The 25,639-nt window shown below is 44.2% G+C and overlaps 3 protein-coding genes across 4 annotated transcripts in view; 1 reads left to right on the top strand and 2 right to left on the bottom strand.

The window, feature by feature from the left end:
* Positions 1-14,641, bottom strand: part of LOC131893170 (uncharacterized) — a 16,883-nt gene extending 2,242 nt beyond the window's left edge. The window contains exons 1-4 of the mRNA XM_059243135.1: positions 11,810-14,641; positions 1,715-3,003; positions 1,540-1,632; positions 567-737 (exon numbers count right to left, since the gene is read on the bottom strand). Coding sequence (XP_059099118.1) covers positions 567-737; positions 1,540-1,632; positions 1,715-3,003; positions 11,810-13,427 — 3,171 coding nt within the window. The 5' untranslated portion in view covers positions 13,428-14,641. The remainder of the gene's footprint in view (positions 1-566; positions 738-1,539; positions 1,633-1,714; positions 3,004-11,809) is intronic.
* On the bottom strand, positions 5,366-8,137 carry LOC131893188 (uncharacterized). The gene is made up of 2 exons (XM_059243159.1): positions 6,948-8,137; positions 5,366-5,872 (listed from the first exon to the last, which is right to left on the bottom strand). The coding sequence occupies exons 1-2, from the start codon at positions 7,287-7,289 to the stop codon at positions 5,702-5,704; spliced, it is 513 nt and encodes a 170-aa protein (XP_059099142.1). The 5' UTR covers positions 7,290-8,137; the 3' UTR covers positions 5,366-5,701.
* A 9,112-nt stretch (positions 14,642-23,753) lies between the features above and the next one.
* Positions 23,754-24,970, top strand: LOC131893182 (uncharacterized). Of its 2 annotated transcripts, none has more exons than XM_059243149.1 (2): positions 23,754-24,416; positions 24,549-24,970. In XM_059243149.1, the coding sequence occupies exons 1-2, from the start codon at positions 23,831-23,833 to the stop codon at positions 24,932-24,934; spliced, it is 972 nt and encodes a 323-aa protein (XP_059099132.1). In that variant the 5' UTR covers positions 23,754-23,830; the 3' UTR covers positions 24,935-24,970. The 2 variants fall into 2 exon arrangements, with proteins under 2 accessions (XP_059099132.1, XP_059099131.1); XM_059243148.1 differs by having other exon boundaries at positions 23,755-24,416; positions 24,528-24,970.
* The last annotated feature ends 669 nt before the right edge of the window (positions 24,971-25,639 follow it).

The following is a 25,639-nucleotide window of genomic DNA, read 5'->3' as shown; positions in this document are numbered from 1 at the left end:
TAACCTTCACTGCCGAGGTTCACGGCCTCCCACAATTGCCTTCAAATATCGTGAATTAGCGGTTTTGTTTGAAAATGCTCCCTTGAGTTTTCAATCCGCACTTGAAATGAATGAGGAGCACAACTCTAGGAATTCAATCGTTTCTTCTTTCGTCTTGGCTCAGCCAAAGGCTCAGCAAGTAGAGTGGTACAACATATAATAGTAGCAGTCAGTGCAGAGCTTCAATAACCGGGCTTGCAAGATGCTGTGAATGCGAGAATGGGAGATGCGAGGAACGAGACTGAACATATGAGAGGTGATCGTTGCTCGATCTTGCGTGGAAAATGCAATGCAAAACTTCTCGCAGTCTATTGTAACAATCAGGCCGCTCTGTGTAGGCTGTAGAGACTAGGAATTCAAAATGAGCTTTAAAGAAGGCCATTAATGAGAAGCTATGGACTTGAGAGAGCCTATAAGTCTTGATCCGCTCGACTCTCAAATCTGCTCCTAATCCCGCCATTCCCCAGGTAGAATTGTGTTCTTGCCCCTCTCGTCAACTCGTAAACGAGGCACTCTGGAATGCTTACCGGGTCCTTGTGAGTTTGTTCGTGCTTAGCCCTGTCCGAAGAGTTGGAGAACTTCTTGGTGCAGTTGAACTCCTTGGCGAATTTGCATGAGAACGGCTTGTCACCCGTGTGAGACCGGAAGTGGATCTTGCGATTTTCCAGACGAGCAAAAGCTCGCTCGCAACCATCGTGCTAGAGATGGAAAGAAAGAAACAGTAGTAAGTTTATCATTGCACACTTTTACTGATGAACTACGATGATATGGTGGAAATGTCTTGACTTGGTCGAGGCATACCAGCCAGGGCTGTTCATCTCGTGATATGAATCTGTCTGGGGAACGAATAGTCATTTGTCTTGTTTTCCTAGCCAAAGTTTGACTTGTGCTTGCCATTTAAAGGATCGAATTGCTTGGAAAGAGAACGAAGAAGACGAGGAGGTTCCATGCCTGCCATTGCCTGATATTGCCTGCCCTTGGATCAATGAAGCCATCACCTTTGAACCGTGATGAACAGGGACACCCCCGATTATAATATTCAAATTACAACACCCTCCAAGTACTTATTCATCCGTACATAGGATGTGACTTGTACCACATCGAGCAACGAGTGTGGCTTGTTCATTTGATGCCAACTCAAGGCTTATGAGGGTATTTATCATGTGCGTACTCCGTGCACAGCATTGAAGTGGCCTGATCGACCGGGTGAGAATGTTTAATCCTTGGAAAAATAACTGGGTTCCAAAGAAGAATGTCGAGTATGTAGCTCAAAGGCATTGGCAAAACTTCGCATGAACATATACAAAGTATACTGTACGCGTACATATGCACCATGCTCGTCCAATCTGGTGGTGAAATCGAATCTGCCTGGATGTGCGATAAACCGTACCAATTTCCGGCATTACAACTTCATATCGGATCATTGTATGTACCGACCTAGCTGAGCTGTGCTGGCTGGCTGGCTGGTTGGCAGGCATTGAAGCCCATTTACGTACTTACTTCGCATTTGTAGGGTTTTTCCTTGGTATGAACTCGCATATGGGTCAGGAGTTTGTACTTGGCGTTGAACGGCTTCATTCGTCGAGGACAGTCCTAGAAATAGATGAATGAACCAACCAACCACATGCAGGTGAAAGATCAAATCAAGTATTCAATGGGTGGTGAAGAGACTTACCTTCCAGTGACAAGGCAGCTCGTCGCAGCCTTTCTTGGTTTCCATATGGGTGTCGTTCACATGATCGACCAGGGCCTTTTGACAACCGAATTCCTCGTGGCAGCTGAGCCACAAGCAAACATATTTCCCCGTATCCGGAGAGTCCAACATCTCCTCCTTGACAGAGCTATCCGGGGTCTCAGGCCCAGAGGAAGACATGTCTTGCCCCTTGGGCGTGCCATAAAGGTTCCGTTGGATCAGAATCGGCGACGCCACGTAGGTGATGTCCGGCTCTGATTTCGGAACTAAAGCGTAGAATGGGAGATCGGTTTGCATTTCAGGTTGTTGTTGTTGTTGTTGTTGCTGAATTAGGTGCTGTGGTTGATGTTGCTCTTGCTGGTGGTTCACAGGCTCTTCGTCTTCCGAAACAAAAGAGACTTGGCTGTAATTCATTTGCATTGCTTGCTCATAGGATGGAGGGGGCAAAGTGGTTGGGAGGTGAGGATTATCATGATGCTGTATTTGATGTGGTTGTTGCTGTTGAGAGAGGTGTTGCGGGTGATTGGGGACGGGTGAGTTGTAGCCAGATCTCGGAGGGGATGGGTAAGAGCACTGAAGGTTCTCATGGGAGAGATTATTATCATACATGGACATGGTCGAACCATTGTCCGGGTGGAACAACAGGTCTTGCGTGTTGAGGAACGATAACGGGCTCGCTTCTTTCTGAGGATGATGAGAATGCTGATGAAGTAAAGGGTCCACACCCATGTCTAGTCCATTGACATCAGTGTGCATGGGGCTCTGCTGATGGGATCGCATGGACGTGATCGATCCTCGGGGTGTGTTCAGGCTCGAGTTGATGATGTTGGGCGAAATGGCCATGGGCGAATATTGACTAGTGGGAGGCGGTGTACCCGAGGACGAAGTGAAAGGGTCGGCGTGAAGGCTGCTCATCATCCACGGTTCCTCTTTAATGCCCAGATCTAAGTTGGTGGTTCCACTTGGGAAAGCGGGAGGAAATTGGAAGATCCGCTCACAACCACTGTTATTCGTCTGAAGGAGTGTCGAACCGTTTGACGTACCCACCGGTCGAAATGGAGACAAGCCAGGGCTTCCGCAACAAATACCGTGGTGGTGGTGGTCGGCAATGAGATCATCTGAGAAGAACTGAGTGCTATGGGAACCATCAAAGGTCGGAAGTTGAGCCTCTAAATGCATGGCTGTGGCGGGAGTACTTGAGGATTCGGAGCTGATCGAGGTGGTTACCACCAGGGATTTGGGAGATGACGGTATTGACGATCCGCTCGGATCTAGAGAAGAAAACAACGATCTTGTACTACGGGGCAATCTAGATGTATTCCCGTCCACTACCTTTCCCTAACTGGTCTTTCTTTTTTTAGTCTCTCCTTCGTTGTCCGTGTCACAACTCAATTCAGGCCAGTTTTCCTGAAGTTCCTTGGAAGCACATGTGGCTTTGTTTCGGTATCAAATCCTCTCTTTCTCTCTCTCTCTTGCTCAGGGCTCTCTCGTAGTCCTACCCTTGTTGGCAAAGCTCGGTCCCAAGAGAGTGCGTACAATAATTTTTGGGGGAAATTGTCTCGAGGGTGAGAGAACCAGGGGTGCGACATCAAATACGTACGCCTAATGAGATTTGAAGAGCTCGTATGCGCCCCGCTCCCGATCTGGTCGACCTCCGAGACTGACTTGGCTGGAAACCTGGCGAAGAACAAAGCTGCCATTGCCATAAGGGGGTGACGAACAGACGATGCGAGGGCGGAGTTTAGGGAGAAGGGAGGAGCTTGTGATAATTAAGAGAAATCAGTGACGGATCGTTTCGAATAGACTTGGTTATTCAGAACACACACTGCATACTTTATACGCTTTTGGAATGTTTCCAAACCAATCCAATGTTGAGTTGGTTTCCCATTCGGACAGAAGAGGTTGATGGGGTTCTTTTTGTCATCCTATCAATTTTTGTCCACATGCTTGAATAGTAAGCCATTAGGGCAATGCTTTGGCTCTTTAAAGCCTTATCAACATCATCAATATTGTTTGTATAAATACTACATAGAAGGGGACGAGACTCCCGCGGTTCGAACCCACGTGGACAAAAATTAACCTTGTCTGGCGGAGGTTGAACCTGTTCCAACATTCTGATGTCATATCAAAAGCCAAGTGTGGATATTTCATCATCATAATGGACAACAACAACAACAAAAGCAGTAATAAAGACATCTCCAACTTGGGCAAGAATGCAACTCAGTCAGTCAGGAGATGAGCAGAGAGAATTGTCCTAATAACTTCAGCAGTTTTGGCAGCACACTTCATCCGACAAGAAAGTAGTCTACTGGAGGTCCAAAGTGAGTTTTTTTTCCCTCTTCTTCCAAGCACTCTAGCGTTGTTGATTTCGTGGCCAATGTTACCAAGGTGACAGGTTCATAAATCTTGCTCACAATTTCTCTCCCATTATTGTTGGAAATGAGTATTGTAGGTAGGATTTTTTGCCCATTTTGCGTTTGCACAGCAGATAGCTAGGGTGTCACCTCTTTTGGAGCAAATTTCTCCCGACATGGACCATGAACAGCGAGGAATCTTGATGAAAAAGAAATTAAAAGTGATCCAATCAAAAACGTGCTCACTTCCGGGACTTTTGGCCTCCGTTGAACATATGAGGGAAGGATCGGCCCATTTCTTTTTGGTCCAGGCCTTTTTACAAGGAGCAAAGAGTAAACTGCACCATGACAGACAGATAACGAGTTCAAAGATTACCGATCGTCTTTTTAGGCCGCAATCAAATCCATGCAATAAGCTATAAGCAATAAGCCGTGGCTCATTTGACCAGGATGTTTCGAAACGATAGCTTTTCAATTCTCGACTCTGCCAAATTGAGATGAGGGCAAAAAGTGGCGTTTTGAGTTCCATTTCCATTTGGTGCAAATAATTCTCCTCCGGAGAGACATTGTAGGCGAAGAAAACATATGTGACAAATGAGGAAGCCAAGAGACGAAGAATTTGTCGGGAAGGAAAAAGAATTCCTGTCCAAAACTCGCGGTTAGGTAACTTGATCCAAGCAGATTGCCACCGGACAAAATGAACCCTTCGCATCAGTAACAACGACCATAACAACAACCACGGCAACAACGCTGATGGCAACACATGTTTGTCTATTGGCCAACAAATCAGTTGGACTCTCTTTTTTCGTGATGCCTTTTGCATTCAGACTTTTCATTTTCTATCCCTGACATCAATTCCATGTCTCGGGCATGATAACGTAATCAACTCGTGTGATTTCATAACCCCAACAAAACTGCAGTTTGATAAGACTCGATGTTGTCAATTTAGAAACCACGATGTCAATTTCCATGATCCCTTAGGATGCATTTGTTTGAAAACATTGATTAAAATTCTATGATGCATGTCTCCTAAGTAGCAGGCAATTACACGTGCATTAGATTTTGCATCTCTATCAACAGCGAGGACAGTGATTTGGGGACTAGCCCTTTCGGTTTTTTTTGTGGTGTAATCCCAGACCCTTTCACATGTACTGCATGTACATCCTTTCTTTGCCAGTGCTACCACCTGTCAAAAGTCACGAATTGGCTTCAAATATTCTCAAACTAAGGAGTGACAAGAAAAATGCCCCAAAATCTCAAGGAGGGGCCATAGAAGGTGTTATCCTTTGAGCAAAACAAATTTATTTGTCATGATCCTATCACATTCTTCTTTTCATTGGGATTGATGATCATGTAGTAACTGGCGAGGCTCACAGTCTAGAGATGAGATGAAACCTTGGAGGCTGAGGGTGTCTGGAAGGAACCAATCTCCAAATTGTGTCAAGAGGAACACGCACAACAAGCCTGCCTGATTACGTGGTCAGAGTCGTCGATGGCGATGATGAATGGAGACCGAGATTGGCCACACCTTTGCGATTTAGGGTTGTCCAAACTCGAGCGCGAGAGTATTGGGCGAGGATGATCTTGAAGCTGTCAATGGGTGGTCCGGCTTTTATCACTTGTATCGCTTAAACGTACCAACGAGCGCTGCCGGATCCTGCTCTTCTATGTCTGACATTTTATGCCTGCCAAAGATCTCCTCCATCTTGTTGCAAAGAGCCTCAAAGGCCATTTCAATGCCTACATTGACAAAGAAAATGATGCCCACCAATAAAGACACAGCGACCTGAGGAGAGTAAAAAGAGCAAGAGTTCACACATCAGTCAAGCCTGGCAGACAGTCAGACAGTCTTTCAGTCAGTCAGTCAGTCAATCAATGCGATGGCATCCAAAGGCGAGTATCCTCGAGCAATTTGTTCCTTTAGTATATCGCTCATACAAACTCCCTAGGGATTGCAACGGAACGCTCAAATTGCTGACTCGGGAAGCGTTTGGCATATTTCGCTGAGGGTCAAATGGGAAACAAAGCAGTGTGTACGTACGTATGATGCACTCTGGGTGGAAGGGAATATTCCGTGCTCATATTTCAAGGCACTGCACGAAATAAATGCATGAGNCGACCTGAGGAGAGTAAAAAGAGCAAGAGTTCACACATCAGTCAAGCCTGGCAGACAGTCAGACAGTCTTTCAGTCAGTCAGTCAGTCAATCAATGCGATGGCATCCAAAGGCGAGTATCCTCGAGCAATTTGTTCCTTTAGTATATCGCTCATACAAACTCCCTAGGGATTGCAACGGAACGCTCAAATTGCTGACTCGGGAAGCGTTTGGCATATTTCGCTGAGGGTCAAATGGGAAACAAAGCAGTGTGTACGTACGTATGATGCACTCTGGGTGGAAGGGAATATTCCGTGCTCATATTTCAAGGCACTGCACGAAATAAATGCATGAGGTCGAGCACAAAAAGTACACCAACCACTGCCAATCTGCTCATGTATACGAGTATCATTGCTTTTCAACGAACGGATATGCCTGAGAACACATGCTTAAGTTGATTTGATTGAAACCCTCAAGCATCCGACAAAAGCTCAGGACGATGACATTGACAAGTTCGGTCAGGCCGCATAAGATCGATTAGCCATTGCTCATTCGGATCATTGTCCCTACCTAATAGGATCACAAATTCAGCCTATCGTCCAACTTCTCCCCCCCCCTCTCTCTCTCTCTTTTCCACATTCTTGGGTCATTACGAAGAACAGGTGGAGACAGGAACTGGCTCAAACTAGATCCGTCGCCTTTAATGTAGTTCTATGTACGTGAATGAATCCACACAATAACGAACGAATGAGCGATCAATAACGTACCAAAACACCCAGTTGAAACGCTGCCTGCAGCGTTTGTTCTCCAATGGTCGGCACCGGCAGCTGTTTCGCAGTCGCATTGGGTGAGGTGGGACGGTTGGTCTGTTCTTTCTTCAATACTTGGGTGGGCACATTCTTTCCGTAGCCCTGACGATTTTGTGGATTCACCAGATTCGGATCTCCCAGATGGGAGTCATCCTGTTGATCCATGGATTGATCTTGCGAGTTCTGTGCCGCCACGAGTCCGATGGGACCAATCCCAACTTTGGAGCGAAGTAGCGGTGTGGATTGCAGCAAGACCAGGACTATCACGACCAGGGCGGAATGTTCCAGTAGATTGGCCATTTTTTGAGTAATTGAGGGTGGAAAAATAGCTGAAAACTGTGGTGGGGTGAGGCAGACGATGGATAAGCTCCACGAACGAAGGTCAAGGTAATGATATGCTCATGATCAGGTTGGTGCCAGTCTCCTCAACGACACCACCGCCCAAGCCGAGAATATAAGGAACCGTCACAGCCACACTGTTGAATGAAGGTCAAATGACTTTCGAGGCCTTTCCACTCCACCACAAAAAAATGAGCTGATGAGGATCAATGTTGAAAACACGGCTGGCAATGCTGTTTTCCGTCTCGAATCCGATGTTTGTTTAAGTTAATCCACGAGCACAGTACGTATCAACCCAATCTCGTGGCCCCACGGATAGGTAGGCCCTAGTTGGGGCTCAGGATTTGTTATGGTTACGAAGACATCAGATGATGATTTCTCGCCCAATTCAATGGCAGTGTCGTGAAGAATTAAAGCAAAGACTTGTCACGGTTCCCAATCAACTTTCGAGTATGTGCAACACCCACCCAGGAATAACGAATCTGATTAAGGTGACAGCCTCCCCGAGAGCTTGTTTCCTCAGGGTCTGTCTGCCCTTAGCCCGACGGACGGACGAGTCACCACTGAAGGCATGGCTCAACATGAGGCTCAAGACTATCCATAAGACGGACCTCTTTGGCCAACATCGAGGCCTAACAAGCCACGGATGGAGGGAAAGTCATCGGCTGATGGAGCTGATGGAGCGATGGGCAATGCAGTAAACAGCTTCCCCAAGATCTTGGCACGGGTTCATGAATCACGGCCAAGCTAGCTCGCCTTGATGATCATCCTCGCTCGTATTCGGGCTGGGAAAGAAGACGATGGGAAAGAGCACAATCGGGAACCGAAACACAGCTCACGGTTCGGGAGAAAGGGTCCACAAGGAGAAGGTGCCTTGTTCCTTGGTCCAACTACGAGTACGTACGATTCGTCCGTGGGTTGACAAGACACGATTTCCAGTCAGAAGCAGCTTTTTTTCTGTTTCTCGCTCGCTGCAAGTTTCAATTTGGGAGTGAGCAACATGTAGTAGGATGTATGCCCATTGCAGTACAGAGAGAGCTTAAGAGGGAAGGAGAAGAGACAAGTAGTTGTCCCGAATTTCACGGTTTCCAAAGGGAAGCAGAAAACTTTCCAAAAAATGCTCCGCTCAACAATGAACTAGTATTGACTGGAAACCCATGTTAATCGTACGTATGCAGAAGGCCGTGTTCAGCATCTGAACACATGAGGAACGAGGAATCCTCCTTACCAAAACGAAACCAGATTGGGGACGTCGTTACCTGCTTCTTGTTCTTGAACTGTTCTTGAACATATGTAAATAGGGATGTCAATCGAAAATGTCATTTCATTGAGTGTTGAAAGGGCCAATGAAGGACAACAAAAGGCGATGCTATCGAGGCAATCCGTCGCATTGTACGTTAACGTTTCGCGAATGCACACTCCCGGGGTCTCTGGGGACGTTCTGTGCTCTAATTGCAATCATAGAACAAATCTCTGTAAGGGCACAACAAGCGTTTGGGCTATTTACGTGAGAAAAAATGCTTGCCATTACTTCTTGACAGCTTCCCTCCTCCCTCCTAACTTGCATGCATGTAGTATGTAGTCATGTATTCCGTAAACATCGAGGCCAAATGAGCGTATCCGGCCAGAATCTATGAGAATGGGTGGGAATCGAAGAATTGGTCTCTTTTTCTTTTTCTCTCTGTTCCCCCGGTTGGTGGCGCTTGGGAGTGCTAGTGGCAAGTTGCTGCTTTGAAGAGATGATAAATATGTACCTTCTTCACTTTTTCACCCCCACTTAAGAGTCATGGGCTCGTAAATCAGGGTTGGAGTAGTTATTTTGACAGTCTGACGCACACGAGCAAGCAACCACCAAATCTCAAGCAACTGTCACCTCCCCCAAGTCTCCAATTTCGGGGTGGAATTCTCTCTAAAACCTATTGCAGTTAGAGACCTGATTCTCGTGCGGTAAAAAGAGACGTATCTGTGTTCCCCAAGAGATCGTTGGAATCAAGGATGGGCAACACTATTCACACGAAAGACGTTGATATTTCATCGATGAACAAAACGCTGAAATCCCCCCTAAAACCGTACATTTCTTCTTACTTTCATAATGATAGTATGCTATTTTTAGGTCGGCTCGACATTAGTTTTCATTTTTCCATTTTCCACCCACCGAATTTCTTCAACTGCGACGATCAAATGCAATGTGCCATCGTCATGATCGATCTTACTTTCTATAAATCTCAAGATTGATGCATTATTTGATTCTGTAGTAAACTCGAGTTCGGGAATAGGACTAGGTCATGGATTACGGAAATTCGTCTTATGACGGATCAACTTCAGCAGCAAATATTCGGTCAAAATCCATACCATCGATTTCGCTACCGGAGGAGAAGGCTAGCTTTAGCAAACCCATGGTGTCAAAAATTCCACCATCATTGTACAACCTGTTTCAAATCGACTTTTCTAAATCAACATTTAGACCTTGAATAAACATGGCGTGTCCCCCTGATCAGGCTTGCTCTCGCTTCCAAAATGAGTGCCATATTTTCCTCAAATGATTCGTTTCTTCTTCTGTTTCGAAAGAGAAAAAATATCAGATTTAAACAACAGACTGCTCTATACTGTGAAGAAAGAATCTGCTACGAATGAAATGGATCCAAGGGAGACTGATGCATCAATGGGATGGAAGAACAGATTTTTGAAATCGACCCTCAACCAACATGTGCAAAATGGGGCTTATCTGCAAATCTTCCCCCTGGCATAATGCATTATTATCCTTGTGTAACCTCCTGAGTAGGATCATCCAGCTCTTGTAAGTAGTGTACAGTTGCTGGCTGCATCCTTCCCATTACATCCAGCTCTTCCAATGTAAGAGTTATTTGTGCCTGAAATCTATCCTTAATCTCCTCACATTAGCTTCGTTATCTAGAATCTAGAATCTAGAACATGTAATTAGACAAGCGAAGTTTTCATTGAACGACTCGTCTACTACCTTATAATCGCTAACTTGCACATCTTTTTAGTTATCCTTTACAACAAGTAAGTACGTATCTAGTTCTGGAATTGTTTCAAACACTTTCCGGCAAAGACAAGTGAATCATAACAAGGTGTTGATGAATCTGCCCAAATCTGTCTGCTTGTTAGTGGAAGATTCGTCATCATTTCCATGAACACATTCACCCAAAGAACGGAGGAACGAACGAATACAGAATGAATTGTATACACGCAATGAGTGACATTGAGTTTAAGAGAGACACTGACTTCGAACCACAGCTGCTCTCATATTTCACCCGATAAAGACGAGCCGGAGCGCCGAGAATTATTAGAAGGCAACAAAAAATATTCATTTTTCTTCGCTACATGACCAATTTCAGACAAGTGGGGATGACGAGGGGTGGAAAAAAGCATCCCAAGATACGACGATGTCATTCTCTCTACCGTTGTTCTATTTGGAATACTCTGAAATCCACAAGCTACAGTTCGTATACACAGCACACATAGCAATACAGAGAATGTACGTACATTCAGTAGGGAACGCTTTTACTTTATGGGTGCTCAAGATCCATAAATCCGTTCCTGGAAGGGCGATTGTATCAACGAGGAATGTGAACAGGTTTATCATCATCAACAACACCAACAACAACCAGTTGGCCAGTTGGGGGAGCCAACCCCACCCTCCTACACGATCCATGGCACAGAGAAAGGAGGGGAAATCTGGATGCAGGATAATAACTTTGATTGTTTTGGCTGAGCGAAGGAAAGGGGTGAGATGACTTCATTTCAGCGCTGGCTAAGTGGGTTGCTGGAGACCCGGGCTAGATTACGCTGGAATAGATATAAACGGCCCATATTTTGTCCTTGAATGACGTCCATGAGAAAATGGTGAGAGCCTCCATCCCGTCTGAATTTCACCAACTCGATTTGAGCCATTTGAATCATTTGAGCCCACCTGATTTACTTTTCTCGACATGTGCTAGCATAACTAACGTTGTCGGTAACGTCAGTCGACAAGGCCTGGCTAACGCTAGATAGTATAGGCATTACTTCCTTGGTATCGTAGGCATCCGTGCTTTATCTGAAGTTGATTGATGATCATTCTTGCGCTATATTAGGAAAGCTTATTCGACTCAGAAACAGTTGGACTGAAACCATGCTAAAAACCGGGCAACCAGTGCACTTTTATTTCCTTTGAACGCCCTATCTAAATTGAGCATCACGTTGATGATGGAATCAGTCTCATCAAGAAGTTTAACAACAACAAGGACAAGCCTGAATGGTTTTGAATCTAACTGAAAATACTACTTAAAACTTTGCAAATTACCGCATTTTTCTCACAATAACCGAATTCATCTGCCTTATGGTATCGTCTATGTAAAACCCATCTGCCTGGTTCAACTTGTGCAAGCTCCTAACATGCTTTGTACCAATGAATCAGAGAAAATGCCTACTGTAGTAGGTACAGCACCAACAACAGCGATATGTATGGCCTGACTTACCTTCCCCCATCTTCACTTCCGGGGACTCCTCCTTGATTGAAATACTAGGATGTGAGGGGAAGGCTGATTCCCCCCGATCTTGCGGTGACAGAGGAGTCTGCTGAAGGCGTGCAGGTGACGTTTGAGTTCGAATCAAGGCCCTCTTGACCATGAGTGGTGACTCTGAACCCCGATCACTTACAGACGAAGCTCGCTCCACTGAGCAATCTGCTTCCATTTCATTCGAGAGTGTCATCTGCATTCGATTCGGGCACGAGTACACAACATTAGTGTTCTGACACCTCGAAACATACTCGAAATTCACGGGCTTAGAGGCCGAGTAGCGGAGGGAGTTCACGGCAGGAAGACGAATGGCACGGGGATGTGGACGTTGGATCAAAGGGGGAACGATCAAGACCGCATCCACAGTGTAATCTCCCTGAGCACCAGTCTCATTGTCTGGCGGGGGGTCCATGGGTCCCTCCTCGGCACAATGAGTATCCAGAAACGATTGCACTTCGTCATCCCCCAACGATAAAGTGGGAAGAGGGGGTTTGGGGGGTATTGGAGGTTGAGACTCGCCCAAGGCCACGATCATTTTGATTTCCTCGTCCAGATCGTCGCCATGCTCCTCATCCTGATCTACGGTGCTCAAGTCTTGAGCCGATTCCAAGATGGGCAAGCGGTTTTGTTGACTCTCCAATATGTGTTGTCGGAGACTGATTGGGTTGCTAAAAGTCTCCGGAAAAGAAGGCAGGGATGATGATCGCGACAGGTCGTCTGTGGGATCTTCTCCTCGTTTGGCGTAGCTAACACCGTGGGCTCTTGAGTGTTCCTGTTCCTCGACTTCCGAGCAGAGCTCCCGCAGCTCCAGAGTGGCATCCGCAATCGGGGAACAAAAGCTGTTATGAGGGTAGTCATTGACCCAACTACTCTGACTATACGAGGATTGGCTAGACTTGAGGTCCCCATTGGAGCTGCCCAGATATCCGGAATCAAGATCGAGAGACTTCTGCTTCAAGCTGGCTTGTCTCCGACGTCCAGGTGAGGTTTGAGCCGAGCTCGTCACGCAAGACTGATCGAAGGAATGAGACCATTTTTGAGTCTTGAAGGCCGCTCGACGAGTGGAGACAGACAATTGTTGGAAGTTACGTGCCACGGACACATCCGTGAGAGAGTTATTGTTGGACTTGTTGTACAAGAGATTGTTGCACTGGGAGGATGGGCGAGATGACGCTGAGCTGCCGGGTCGACTCGACTGTCGGCTGCCTTGGCTGCTCCACGCCTCCTGACTACTTCGCCAACAATTGTAAAGTTTAGGAGCCTTGTTTACGGACAAACTATTGGTGGGTGAATTCACGGTAAGTGCACTGGAGCCAGAGTTTATTCGGATTCGGGAAGTGACCGAGAGGCGCTCAGCACTGGTTAGGTTTCCGCCGGAAATGCCAACGGAACTGATTGGAACCCCGCTGACGAACGAAGATTGCGTCGTGGAAACGGTTCCTACATTTGAAGACGACCAACCTGAATGGGGCGTGGAGTTCACTTTAGACCCATCTTCTGGTGGTTCCAAGATCGGTCGGAAGAGATAGGGTGAGGTTGATCCACCGACTGAGGGCGGTGGACCACGAAGATCCATGTTCGAGTATGCGATGTTAGCACTCAAGATTCAATTACACATCTTGTACATCCACTTAAGACAATACAAACACAACTTAAGGATTATCTAGAAATCTCATACAAAATGATAGTCTTCAAGATAATGATGTTTAAGACGACGTCACTCCAACGTCACGAACTCTGCATCGGAGATAGCTTCTTTTCACCGTAATCGTCAAAGGATTGTCACTCGGTTTGAAAATGATGTCCGAGTTTCTAATAACCGATTTCAGGTGCGATCACTCAGACCAAAGAGGTATTGGAACCGACGATAACCTCTTCAGCTCCTTGTTCTAAGCCAAGCACAACACGGGAAGAGTCTTGAGTTGTTGGCCTGGTTAGCGGGGAGGTGTAGTAGCACCTTTCGTTGAAAGTATTCACAGCTGATGATTCATAGACCATGGAACAAATTTGGGATTCCGTTTTCACAACACCAGTCCGGCTGATATGCGAGGAAGTTAAGGGTACATGCTGGATGGCACGATATAAAAACTCGATGGAGGTCAACTCGCATCGCCTTAGAAATCAACTCAAAACTTTGGTGGTGGAAAAACCGTCCGTTCCCTGGCCGTATCTTACATTGAGGAACACCACCGAGGCCTGGACTGTCCAGTGAAAGGTGCCTTGATAGCGATGTGGTGGGGGCACAAGGAGCTGCGATTATCGTTAGAAATCGGGCAGTGACAGCCCAAACACTCCGGTCCAGTCAGAAGGACGGCTTTGGACAGTTGAGTGTCCTCAAAAATATAGCGGTTGTTCAAGACAGTGCCGCCGATCCCGGCGGACTTGGCCATGAGGAGTTCAAATAATTGTTGTCTATAGCCATCTCGGGAAAAACATGGGCCACGAGCCGAGTAGCTCCTCGGGAAAGATGAAGGTGGCATGGCACTAGGTACGGGAAAAGTCAAGACAAGCCTCAGAACTGAGGCTGCTGTGACGGAATGGGTAGGTTAGTGCGAGAATCGACAGAATCAACTAAGTGGACAGACAATTATGTGGAGTCTCAAAGATGCAGGCAACTTGCGGACGTCCAACACGTCGTCACGTGGAAAGTCGTTTTTTGGCAACTTCGTCAATCAGGCAAAGGTGAGTCCAGAATGAGAGGGCCAAACTCCTCCGAGACTCTTCAAAACATCGTTGTGCTCGCTCCGGATGCGTGCTGAAGACTGGGGAAATCTGACTCAGAGGTTCTCCATTGCCTTTCTTAAATGACAGGCCTTTCCTTCCAGATGAGCCAAAGTCCTACCTACCTTTATGGCCCCTTCATTCGTTTTATTGTATACACGAGTCCCAGTTGTAGCCAGGGAGTGGTGCTGGTGCTGGAAGCAGCAGCAATAGCACGAGAAGCAGTCTGGGGAAACTTTCAAACTACCGGACAGAGTGCATGCATTCACCAAAACGCCGCTCTTTTCCCCCTTCAAACTTCCACTCGTCTGTCTCTCTCTTTCACTCAGTCCTTCTCTCTTGGGCGTGTCAGACTGTTATACATACATAGTGGAAGGAAAAGGAGAAGGAGAGGAGCATTCTGGACTTGGGACTTCTTGGAATTACGGGCCTAGAATCCATGGATCCATCCATTCTGACGAGAAAGAGCACTCATCAGGGCTCGCCGCACCCCCCAATCATTCCTACCTGACGGCGACAGAACTGGGTAGAAAGAAGGTGTGTACTGTGCGTGGCTGGGTAGGGAGGGAGGCAGGCAGGGAGCGAGTGAGCAATGACACCGCCGGCTTTATGCTATCAAAGGCCATCATCCTTGAAGGCAGGCAAGATTGGGAGAAGACGTCGAGGGGAATGGGGAATTGTGCACTTTGAAGGAAGGGACATGGAACAGATTGGACAACAACTGGCAGAGTGTTGGTATATGAACGACATACGTAGTATAGTACCTCTACTCCCCCGTTGAAGAGCAGAGGCCAAAGGCCTCCCCAAAGCCAAGGGCAAGGACGTTTCAAGGTGTTGTGCGAACGCCGACCCAGGAAAGAGGAGCGGGAAAAGTACAAGCATGGGCTCCATAGCAATCCACAAAATTCTCCCGGTTCCGAGAAACAAAGGCGCCATTTGTTTTCTTCCGGCCGGAGTTAGGGACCAGGAAAAATCTTTGGAAATTCCCCACAAAGGCCCTGTGGCAAAACCAGCCACTATAAAAAACAACACCATTTGACTATTTTTTGTAGCTCAAAGGGCTGTCTATGACTTGCATCGAAGCTGACTTATTTCAACGTGAAGCTTGCAAATCCCACTTTCACACTCTAAATTGATGATTGTACAATGTCAATGTACAATCATGAGGTGTTCTTCAGCTTCCACAATCATGTGCTTATTCAAATGAACAAAGGTCGTGCTTTAATGGATAACCCATTAGAGTGCGCATTTCACAAGTGATAGGAAGGTTAACGCTGGCGTCGAGCTCGTAAAGCTAAAAAAATTCGCTCATGAATTGCCTCGAGAGCGACTTGTTTCAAACATGTGCAAGAAATCAGATATACGTACGTCGTACTTTGCCTGTATTCAAAAGAGATTATGCTTGTGGTACAGAGGCGAACCTTTGATTTCATCGGAAACATGAACGTTCAGTTAATGGGATTACCTTTACACAAACAGTCGATAAATCCAAACGATATCCAGATTAAGAACTGAAATAATAATCAAAGCATTCTAAACGGTTGGGAATGTTGAGGTTGACAAACTGATTCATGCCTTGAGAGAATGAATGCATGACTCACTAGTAATCGATTCTTCTGATCTTGGCGTACTTTTAATCCATTGTTCCTACTACGCTCTACGCTTAAAGGTGGATCAAAGTGAGAAGCCTCCAACCGGGTTCATTTTCAACTTCCAGCTGAAACATGGCCTTTCATGCAAATGGTTCTCGGCTCGACTCAGTGGGCTGACAGAAGGAATTGGTCTTGAATGTGTTTGCGGTCGAGATCATCCAAAGCACAACAGGACCTCAAAAGGGGCCTTCAACCAGGAAAAAGAGGAAAAATATTTCGTGCTTGTTTTCAACGTGGTTTTCCCAGGGTTTGTTCTAGAAGGAACTTCAGGTTCCTTTCAAGATACACTTGCAACTTTTAGGAGGCATTCGAGTTTCGTTTCGCTCAGCGCTCAGGGTCTTTCAGGTCAATTGGTGCCGACAAAAATGGGGAAACATATTAAGGCGCAGAAAAAAACCAAATGAGGTGGTTATGTAGAGAATGCAGTACGTACTGCTGTTAAATATACTTTGTAACATTTCATCATCAACTTTTCATCCATCTTTATACTCATACGATATCCGCCTAGCCCTTAAATATGAATGTAGGGCTTACCCGGGATTTTGGTCTAAAACTTGTCCGTATCTTACTTAACAGTATCATTTACCTTTCATATCTTCTTTGCAGACTGTATTGTACAAGAGCTCCCTCATTATTGCTATGTTCCTAGCAAAATACCGTTCGACCTCATCGATCTTTTACAAAACTGTTGAACTACAGGGCGACCAGGATTAAGCGGGACAGTACACTTTTTTATGCCTTATTTGTATGTTTGAAGCCTGCATCATTAAATATTACTGGTTTTGGATTGATCGAACACCTGTTTAACACCTTTGATACAAGTGTAATTCTGTGTGATCAAAATCAGTCCCAGAACATGGATCCAAAAGAAGTAGTTCTCGAACTTCATCAAGCGGGGAACGGTAAATCCAGAAAACTTGTGAAAAGTCTGAACAGCCTCAAAATGAGCAAAAAGCAAAGATACTTTGCAATTGGATGAAATCTTGGAAGCATCCTCATGTGATCTGATCGGATGAGAAGATTCTTAAGATAGAAGTGGTTTCCAATGTTCCCAACGACCAAGTTTTGGAAAAAAACTGGAGAACATTCTGTGACCCAGAGGACGATAAAAACTAACCTCTGTCATGGTGTAGGCTGATGTAACATCCAATGGCCTCAAACCACCCCTCATCTTCATGCCCGAGGGTGTGAAGGCCAAAAGATCACAAAAAGGTCCCCAAGCCAAACGGATGAACGGGACAATTTTTTTCACCACCCATCCTCTCCAGACCTCAACGTCATGGATTTTTCCATTGAGCCCATTCTTGGGAGGAAGGTCGGGGTCAAATCGTCCCCTAGCGCCGGATCCCCTTAAACAAGCGTTAGAGGCTGATTGGGCCGACCTCGATCCTGATATCATCCGTCCATCTTGTCATTGAGTTAATGGAAGACTTGATGCTGTAGTAAGAGTAAGGGGAGGTTATTGAGAACGTATTAAAAAAGCTTAGTTTTGATGATATATAAAATTAAAGTTGTCCCGCCTATTCATGGTTGCCCTGTAAGTGGAGCCCAAATTGGCCAAGCGTGGTCGAAAAGTACATGCGCAATCAATCGACTTGTAGATACTTAGCCAAGTGGCCCTATCTCTGGACGAAGGATATCCGATGTTTCCAACCGCGCGTTTAAACCACTTTACCCACTTTCAATTGGATGTGCCCATCAAATTTGCATTATTTTGGAGGACTACACCTAAATCCCTCTTGGATGGACCCTGTTCAATACTATCACGAAGAACTTCAGTCACTTCAAAGGCCATGTTAATCTCAAAAACCTGAGTACCAGAATGCTGGAGCCTTGAACATTTCTGCCACGAACTAAATTTGTGTCATCACCATACGAAGAGGTGCTGACACTACTGAGCTTTTGAAGTGGAGTGATGAAGATGATGAAAAAGGGGAGACCCTAAAATGGAGCCCTGCGGGACGCCCGACTTGACATCATCCTTAGGCCTTAACTTTTTCCTTCTTGCCACAATTATTTTTTGTAGTTTGCGTTCTAGGGTCAGAGGATTGAATCTTGCCCACCCAACGAAGCGGCTAGACATCACCTCGGCCAATAATAGTTCCGATAGACAGTGCAGTGTAATAGTCCGTATGAGATTGGTTCTCCGTTAGTGGGTGTGTCTTGAACTTTTCTTGAGAAAGGCCTGGGAGAGAATCGAATTGGGAACCTCATGCAAATCAGCAAACTGGCATAACTGCTACGGAGCGTCTTCTCCCCGACTGAATTCGTTTAACCAATCGAGAACCCTGCTTTGGATACCTGTCTGGTGACGTCGGTTGACTAAAAGAATCTTCACGTAAGAAGCATCCAAGGCAGGGTTACGTTAAATTCTGCTGATCAAACAACCACACATTAGTGCCGATAGCATAATATTGGAACATGAAAATAAAGAAACCACTGATATTCAAAGACTTCCTGCACCTCGGTTCCATCTTCATTAACAGACTTGCGTTCACTATTCAGTAAATATGTATTGGATGACATTTGCGACACGCTTTCCACCTTTCAATTCGTTGGAAGAGTCGACCATTTTCATTTATTCACTCAATATGGAATGCTAAGTTCCTCCCCTCGAAAAGTAAATAATAATAACAAAATGACTCAGGGAGGCTTTACAGGAAAGACTTTGTGTTAGTTATTGTGGGTGGCATTTGCCATTTAAACTCTTTATCAAAAACTACGATTTGCATAAATAAATGAATAAGACAGTCAGATTATTTGATCTTGCAACTTCTAAGGAAGATTCAATGCAGTACTCCTTTATCTAACTTACATTATTTGCCTAGTAAGCATGACAACACAAAACGTGATCATCTAGGTAGAGTTGGTCTTTGGAAGTGAATCATATCTGTGGACTTGTTTTTGAGCGTGTTATACGTTGAACTATACCTCTGAACTTTCCTCCTAACCAATATCCTGTTCACATCAAACTTGATTATTTGAGTGTTTTTTACAATAAACAACAGCAACAATAACAAAAATAAACAAGATGTTCTCTTTCCCTGGCTACGGACGAAAAAGATACCACTTTGAAAGCTGATTTGTTCAAGGTATTTGCCGTCAAACCATTGCAACAAGTGACGTTTTTGGACAAGATGTTGGACTCGATGTCCATTGTGCATTTGCGAGCTCGAACATGATCTTTGTTGATTGCCAAAGTTATCTGTTGGGTCAATTATGCTCAGTTGCCCACCACTGACCCCTTGCTACATAGTCCTGAAACAAACTGCATGGTTCGGGTAGTCTCGGGACACATGAAGCATCACATCAAGTCTCAGGAAACATTATGAACATTTCATGTTCATAATAATATGCTAAATTACCTTCGAACCAGTTGAGACTTTACATCAACTAAAGACCAACTAAACTTGAATTGAAGGTTACATAGCTGTGTAGAAAATAGCTTTTGGTATTGCTTCAATGCAATAAAACGAAACTGTTTGGAAAAGCGAATAATCATGTTTTCATTCAAAAATAGTAGTCTAGTTTAGTAGTCCGCTATTATGAGAAAAAAGTAAGGCTTCTTTGCTTTACATTACACACTTGAGTTTTTATTTCGTAGCATTCATTTGCTAAATCGCCATTCCTTTGATCTATTTTTAACAATATGGGCCCTTATTTGCAACGTCACACAGCCCAAAGAAAACGGGAAGAGGCACGGTAGATTGCTAAATAAACTGCTCTTGCCTTGCCTTGAACGCAATTTCTTTTCCGGACATTATGTGACCCGGGGAATTAACTATAAATAAGATTTTGATAGAAATAGCCAAAAACAACACAAACGTATTATAATTCAATGTAAAGGAATTGGCCTAATCGGCCATTTATTTGGCAGAGGCTGAATGACAAAGCGCCCTCTGAAGTGCAGAACGTAAAACATATTTCGTGCAGCGTAAGGGGGGCTATTGATCTTCAATTTCAATTCAAACTAACCCTTAACACTAGTGGAGACGTAACGCCTCTCCTGCTTTGGCGCTCACTGCGTACCTATGGAAACAGGTTGCGCTACAGAAATTGATGCGTAACATCGGCTGCGCTGTATGTCCCAATCGTCCAAATGATCTAATTCCCACACTCCTCTAACAATTGTGTATTATGACTCTTGTTTTCATTAGTTCAATCCGTCTAAAGGTGCAAACCCAACTAGATATCACTTGAACACGGATAGCAATACATTTATTAATACATAGGCATATTGTCAAAAAATATTTCCCATAGAATAAACTTTGTTGAACCGTTATTCCTGACACCAAAGTGGAAAGTTAGAACCTCAAAACTTTGTCAATTTTCAAAAGGTAACCCCCATTTTTAAAGACTCTTCAAAGCTCTACAGAAGGCTGTAGGGTTAGCCTACGCTCACGATTAAGACTGTTGTAAGGTCAGGTTAGTGTGATTGGGTCATAATATTTGTTGATTAGTTAACACAAAAGCCTACGGTGGTGGTCTCTTTGAGCGGCCAGAATGCAAAGGCCGGCCACATTATCTTGGACATCTTTTTCAAAGCACCGCCGTTTCCAACGTACTCTAAGACCAAAAATGTAACCTTGGTTTGATGGTAGAAAAATCAGGTTTAATTTTTGTGACTAACTAATAGGTTTCCAAAATTTACGAAGTAATGCCATATGCCACTGAAAACGTAAATTGATAGCCCTAGTTGCAACCTCCGATGATACTTTGTTTGATTCCTTTGATCCCATCAGTGATGCGGAGTACTGATGGGGATCAAAGTAATATTCACAGGAGGTGTCCACCAGGGCTACCAACTTACATTTTCAATAAACTATGAAATTACTAGAAGAATGTCCGAAACCCGTTAGTTAGCCTCGAAAGTAACCCTGATTTTCTTTCGTCAAACCAGGGCTACTTTTTGCTAAAACTTAACTTTTTGCGTCACGAGGGAATAAGCAGGTGCTTTCACTTTCCACGTTTTCTGGCAACCTTGAATTTGAAATTTGATTTAATCCCATCACTAGTGGGGAGGCTCTGTTGAAAACTGGTAGCAGGGTTGCAAGTTCTTCAAAACATCGTTCCGCCATTTTGACAATCCTATTTCGCCGAATTCTGCCCCATTTGGACAATTTTACTTACTTGTAAACAAAACAGTGTCATTAGCATTGTATCATAACGTTTTAGGCCTATACATACCCAACCAATCAAATATACAATTAGCAACATGACAGATGCCTCTGGCTTCATTAGATTCAGAGCAAATGTGACAAAAAACTGGAAATGTATCAAAACTTGTCTTTTGTGTTAAATAGAGCACAAATATTGTTTAACTGGCCTTCTTCAGATGTCCCTCCGTCAATTTTGTTCATTAGATCAAAACACTTAGCATTAAATCACCCATAACAAAGCAGGGCTTTAACCTTTACCAAAAAACGTAACGTGTAACAGTACCATTACTTATTGAAAAACCGTAACGCGTCGCTGTTACCATTACTTAATGGAAAAAGTAACGTGTTACCATTGCCATTACTTTTGAAGAAAACGAGGGCCTAAAACTGCAAAAACCGGTTTATGCATCCGGTAACATTTAGTGAATATGACGTGAAACAAATGACTTCCGTTATTGTTATATTTATACCATCAGTGGCAAGTCAGCCATTGCATTTGAGAGGGAACTTAAAAACAATTGGTAGGAAGGCTTTATGCAGTTTACTCTCCCTTGTTTATGAAAGAAGACAGTACTGATAATGGGAGGGCTAAAATTCCGTTCCATCAGTTACTTCTCAGAAAAAGTATGTCCAAGGCTGCAGAAGGCTGACAAACTTAATGTTACTTCATATCTAAATTTTGCCTCAGGTATAGTGCTACACTCCCATGTATCAGACAGAGAACTGTAAAAACTGGAACTACATACTAGACTTAGGTTTAAGTTACTTCCCTCTTATTCACGAAAATTAAGTTAAGTCTCTTAAGTTTCAGATTTAGCTTTAAGACTTGAACAAAAAAGAATTCCACTCAAAACCAACCCACACATGTCATTGCGCAAACTACAATGAACTAACTCTTTCATCCATTCCATTCCAGATAATCTTGAAACAAAATAATGACCTTTCAATAAAACTCAATAAACTAAACTGAACTTAAGAAAATGTGTTAGGTCAAAATAATGTTCAGTTCAAAACTGATAGCAACTACTAAAACTTGCGACATTACAAAACAAGCCTTTTCTACAAGTTTTTTCAAGTTTTCCGTCATACTCCGCCACATTTTTGGCTTACTGCCAATTTAAATGTAATGCCGCAAGCAAATTCTTCATTCAGCCACTTGGCAACCCTGACTGAGAGCCGGAACTTTCAATAGCAAAGCCAAACCTTATGACAGGGCTACCAAATATCTTTAGAAACAGCCAGACATGCTAGTTGTGGGGTAAACGTTATTCTCCACCGATTAGTTGGCGGTGCTACTTTTTAAACTTAACCTAACCTTATCAAACCTAACCTAACCTTGCCTAACCTAACCCAACCTAACCTAACACGATATCAATAGCCTTTAAGGTCTCTCTCCAAGCCTTTCTAACATTTTGTCACAAATTTAAAAATGAGCACCGCCAACTAATCGGTGGAGAATAACGTTCATCCTAGTTGTGGTCATTCTGACACGCATTTGTGGAGCAATAACTTAGATAGAGGTAAAGAAACAAATTATGAGAATATTGGGCGTCTTTTTGCTTTTACGTCATTTCAAATGAACCATTCAATTCGAGTCCGACACATGTTGTGCCATCTTGGATATCTTCTTGTGCGGGAAAAAGAACCTGGAAGTAGAGCTTGTTAGTGATGGGTCGAATCAAGAATATCAGTAATTTTTGGAGTTTAAAGATTCAGTATCCTAATCTACCAAAAGTAGGATTTGAGTCGCCAATCAACTAATTGTTGAGACTACAAGACAAGATTTCATCATCGCTTTAGTGTCTTAATCTTCCATAGTTTGGCTGTCATGATGACAAACAGGCATTAAATTTGTCCTTTAAGTAGCAGCTGACTGATGAGTCATCACCATGCTCTGGGAGGGCACTGTCCTGCTTTTCAATACAGTGAAGGCAATAACAAACCAAAATACAACTCATAATATTAGTCAAAAATGTTTCCTCCGGGTTTGAAAACCCATTTGGAAAGACAGGAAACTTGAATTTAACAAAAAAGAGATCATTTTTTTTCTTTTTCAGGCTTTAAAGTATTTTTTGTGTCTGTTAATTCAAGAACAAATGGCTTGGAACTGTAATCTAATCGCTTAACAAAATGCTATTAATCACCAAAAGTTCAAGTGACCTTCAAAAAAGCAGTGAAGAGTCAGACGTCTATTCTCCTCGTTTAATGTCCCAATTTGCCTTAGTTTTTTACCACTAGACTTAACACAGATGCTTCAATAATTCCGGCCCTTTATTATTTCTTTTGACAAAAGAGGGAGCTAAAGCTGATGCACAAAGACTTGGAAAAACTTATCAATCATTAAGATGATTCGAGTCTTACGACATATCATACAGATATTTGACAACCCTATTACAAATTGTGTTTGTCCTCATGAGGATTATGGGAGAGGCCCAAATCCGATCCGCATGGCCAATTCCGGAAATTCGCATCGCAACCGCAGCCGCCATCCAAGGGGTCGGAACAAAGTAAGAGGCTTGGCCACAAGGAGGTATAAAGTCTCAAGAGAATCACGAAAACAGGGACGATGGGCTTGGAGAGAGGAGACTCGTTCCTACCATGATAACGCCTCTAAGAATAAAGAGCGTCAACGACGACGATCTCGAACTCCCTCCTCAAGTCCAAGTCCGACCCGGAGATCTTCAACCTCTAAGAAGTCGAATAGGAGTCCTACGCGGGCAAGAGCAAGACGATCTGGGGAGCGCTCTTATTCTGAGTCATCTGAGAAATCGATTGACATTATCCGACCCATCAGACCCGGTCGTCACGAGCCCACTTCACCCATCGATCTGAATATAGTTTGTGGAAACGTCACACTAGCACTTCACAATTGTCCTCCTCAATTTCCAAAGCGAGCTAACTCCCAAGAACCATCAGTACTTGATAAAGGAGTGACTCCTAGAAACACCGAAACCCCAATTGATTCCCCCTCTTCACCGAATCCAGCTTCTGAGGAGTTGTACGCAAGCGCTTTGAAGGCGCACGGAGTTCCAGGTAAGGTAGCGGTAGGCTCAAGGTAAATCGTCGGGATCCTTGCTCTTCCTTGGAAGCGACAAAGGTCAATGGTTCCATTAGTCACGATGTTGATTTTGTCTCTCAATCTAGAAATGGTTCTTACTTATCCAGATGGATTTCAAAGGATGTCTCTCACTTTTGCTGGCCGAATTTCTGTTGTGAAAGACTATTCCGATTCAACGTGCCGTAAAATTGCTTTAAGAATGATCCAAAAGTGGCAACAATCAAATGAGACCTACTTGAGCCTCTCCACTCGATACTTAACAAACAGAAAAAAGGAACCTGAGCCCGACGGCAACAATAACCACTACTACGGCTATAATTGTCTCAAGACTTTCCCGCCCATGATGAAGCTTCGCCACGAATTGCATGATATCCTTGCGTCCAGGGTGAGGGCAAGTTCTTCCTTCTCTTATTCAGAGTTAGTGGATCTCACGCTGTTTTACTTTAATCATGTTGCTGATCATGTAAAATCGTTGATTCCTGAAGGGGTCTAATAATTGGTAAGATGAAAAAGAATACCTTATTATGAATTCAGGATGATCATTTCTAACCCACAAGACAACTGTATGAAAACCTGGGAATGGGAATTAGGTTGGGTATACACGAACCTGACAGGGCTCGCAACTTCCATGTCAGTCATTAAGCTAGGCCTTTCTGAGGGCCTACGCCATGATTGATGCGATTCAGTCACGACAAGGTGACCTGACTGGACCGTTGTATCCCTTAGAAACGAACGATAGGTTCCACGGCTATCTCGACCCCGAACTGTGGAAAAACTGAAGGCAAATAAGAGCAAATTTACCGAGGATCAGGCGAAAAGTTCTGATGTGAGGCGAACATGGTGTGATTAACCGCCTCTTTTACTTTGGCTGTTACCGAAATGTACGGCTTTCTTATCTCAGTTGTATTTGCCATGGAAATAGCTATTTTTCCCTTGTCAGAATGAATGAAAAACTTCTTTAAGGGCTTGCATATTAATCGACGTGTGCTCAAATACATCGAACTTTGGAGCCATTGGGGTTCGAGGATGGCGATAAAATCTTAGGACCCTTTTGAATTGGCTTATTTTGGATATTAAACCACGACCTTACGGTATGACAGTTTGACATGGTCTCGTATTATATTTTGAAAAATTGCAATTTTCCTGCTATGCTTATCATCTTCATTTATATTATAACCGGTCATGTGTCAGAATTCAG

This window comes from Tigriopus californicus, chromosome 2 (genome assembly GCF_007210705.1).
Source record: "Tigriopus californicus strain San Diego chromosome 2, Tcal_SD_v2.1, whole genome shotgun sequence".
Classification (NCBI taxonomy): domain Eukaryota; kingdom Metazoa; phylum Arthropoda; class Copepoda; order Harpacticoida; family Harpacticidae; genus Tigriopus; species Tigriopus californicus.
Note: the sequence above shows the minus strand (reverse complement) of the source record. Positions and strands in the feature narration are given on the sequence as shown.

What these genes read in the sequence shown, in the direction of transcription:
- LOC131893182 (XM_059243148.1), top strand. Translation starts at nt 23,831, where the DNA reads ATGGCCAATTCCGGAAATTCGCATCGCAACCGCAGCCGCCATCCAAGG. An exon ending in GAAGGCGCACGGAGTTCCAG is followed by an intron (nt 24,417 to 24,527) that starts GTAAGGTAGCGG and finishes CTCTCAATCTAG; the next exon opens with AAATGGTTCTTACTTATCCA.
- LOC131893188 (XM_059243159.1), bottom strand. Translation starts at nt 7,289, where the DNA reads ATGGCCAATCTACTGGAACATTCCGCCCTGGTCGTGATAGTCCTGGTC. An exon ending in CGTTTCAACTGGGTGTTTTG is followed by an intron (nt 5,873 to 6,947) that starts GTACGTTATTGA and finishes TACTCTCCTCAG; the next exon opens with GTCGCTGTGTCTTTATTGGT.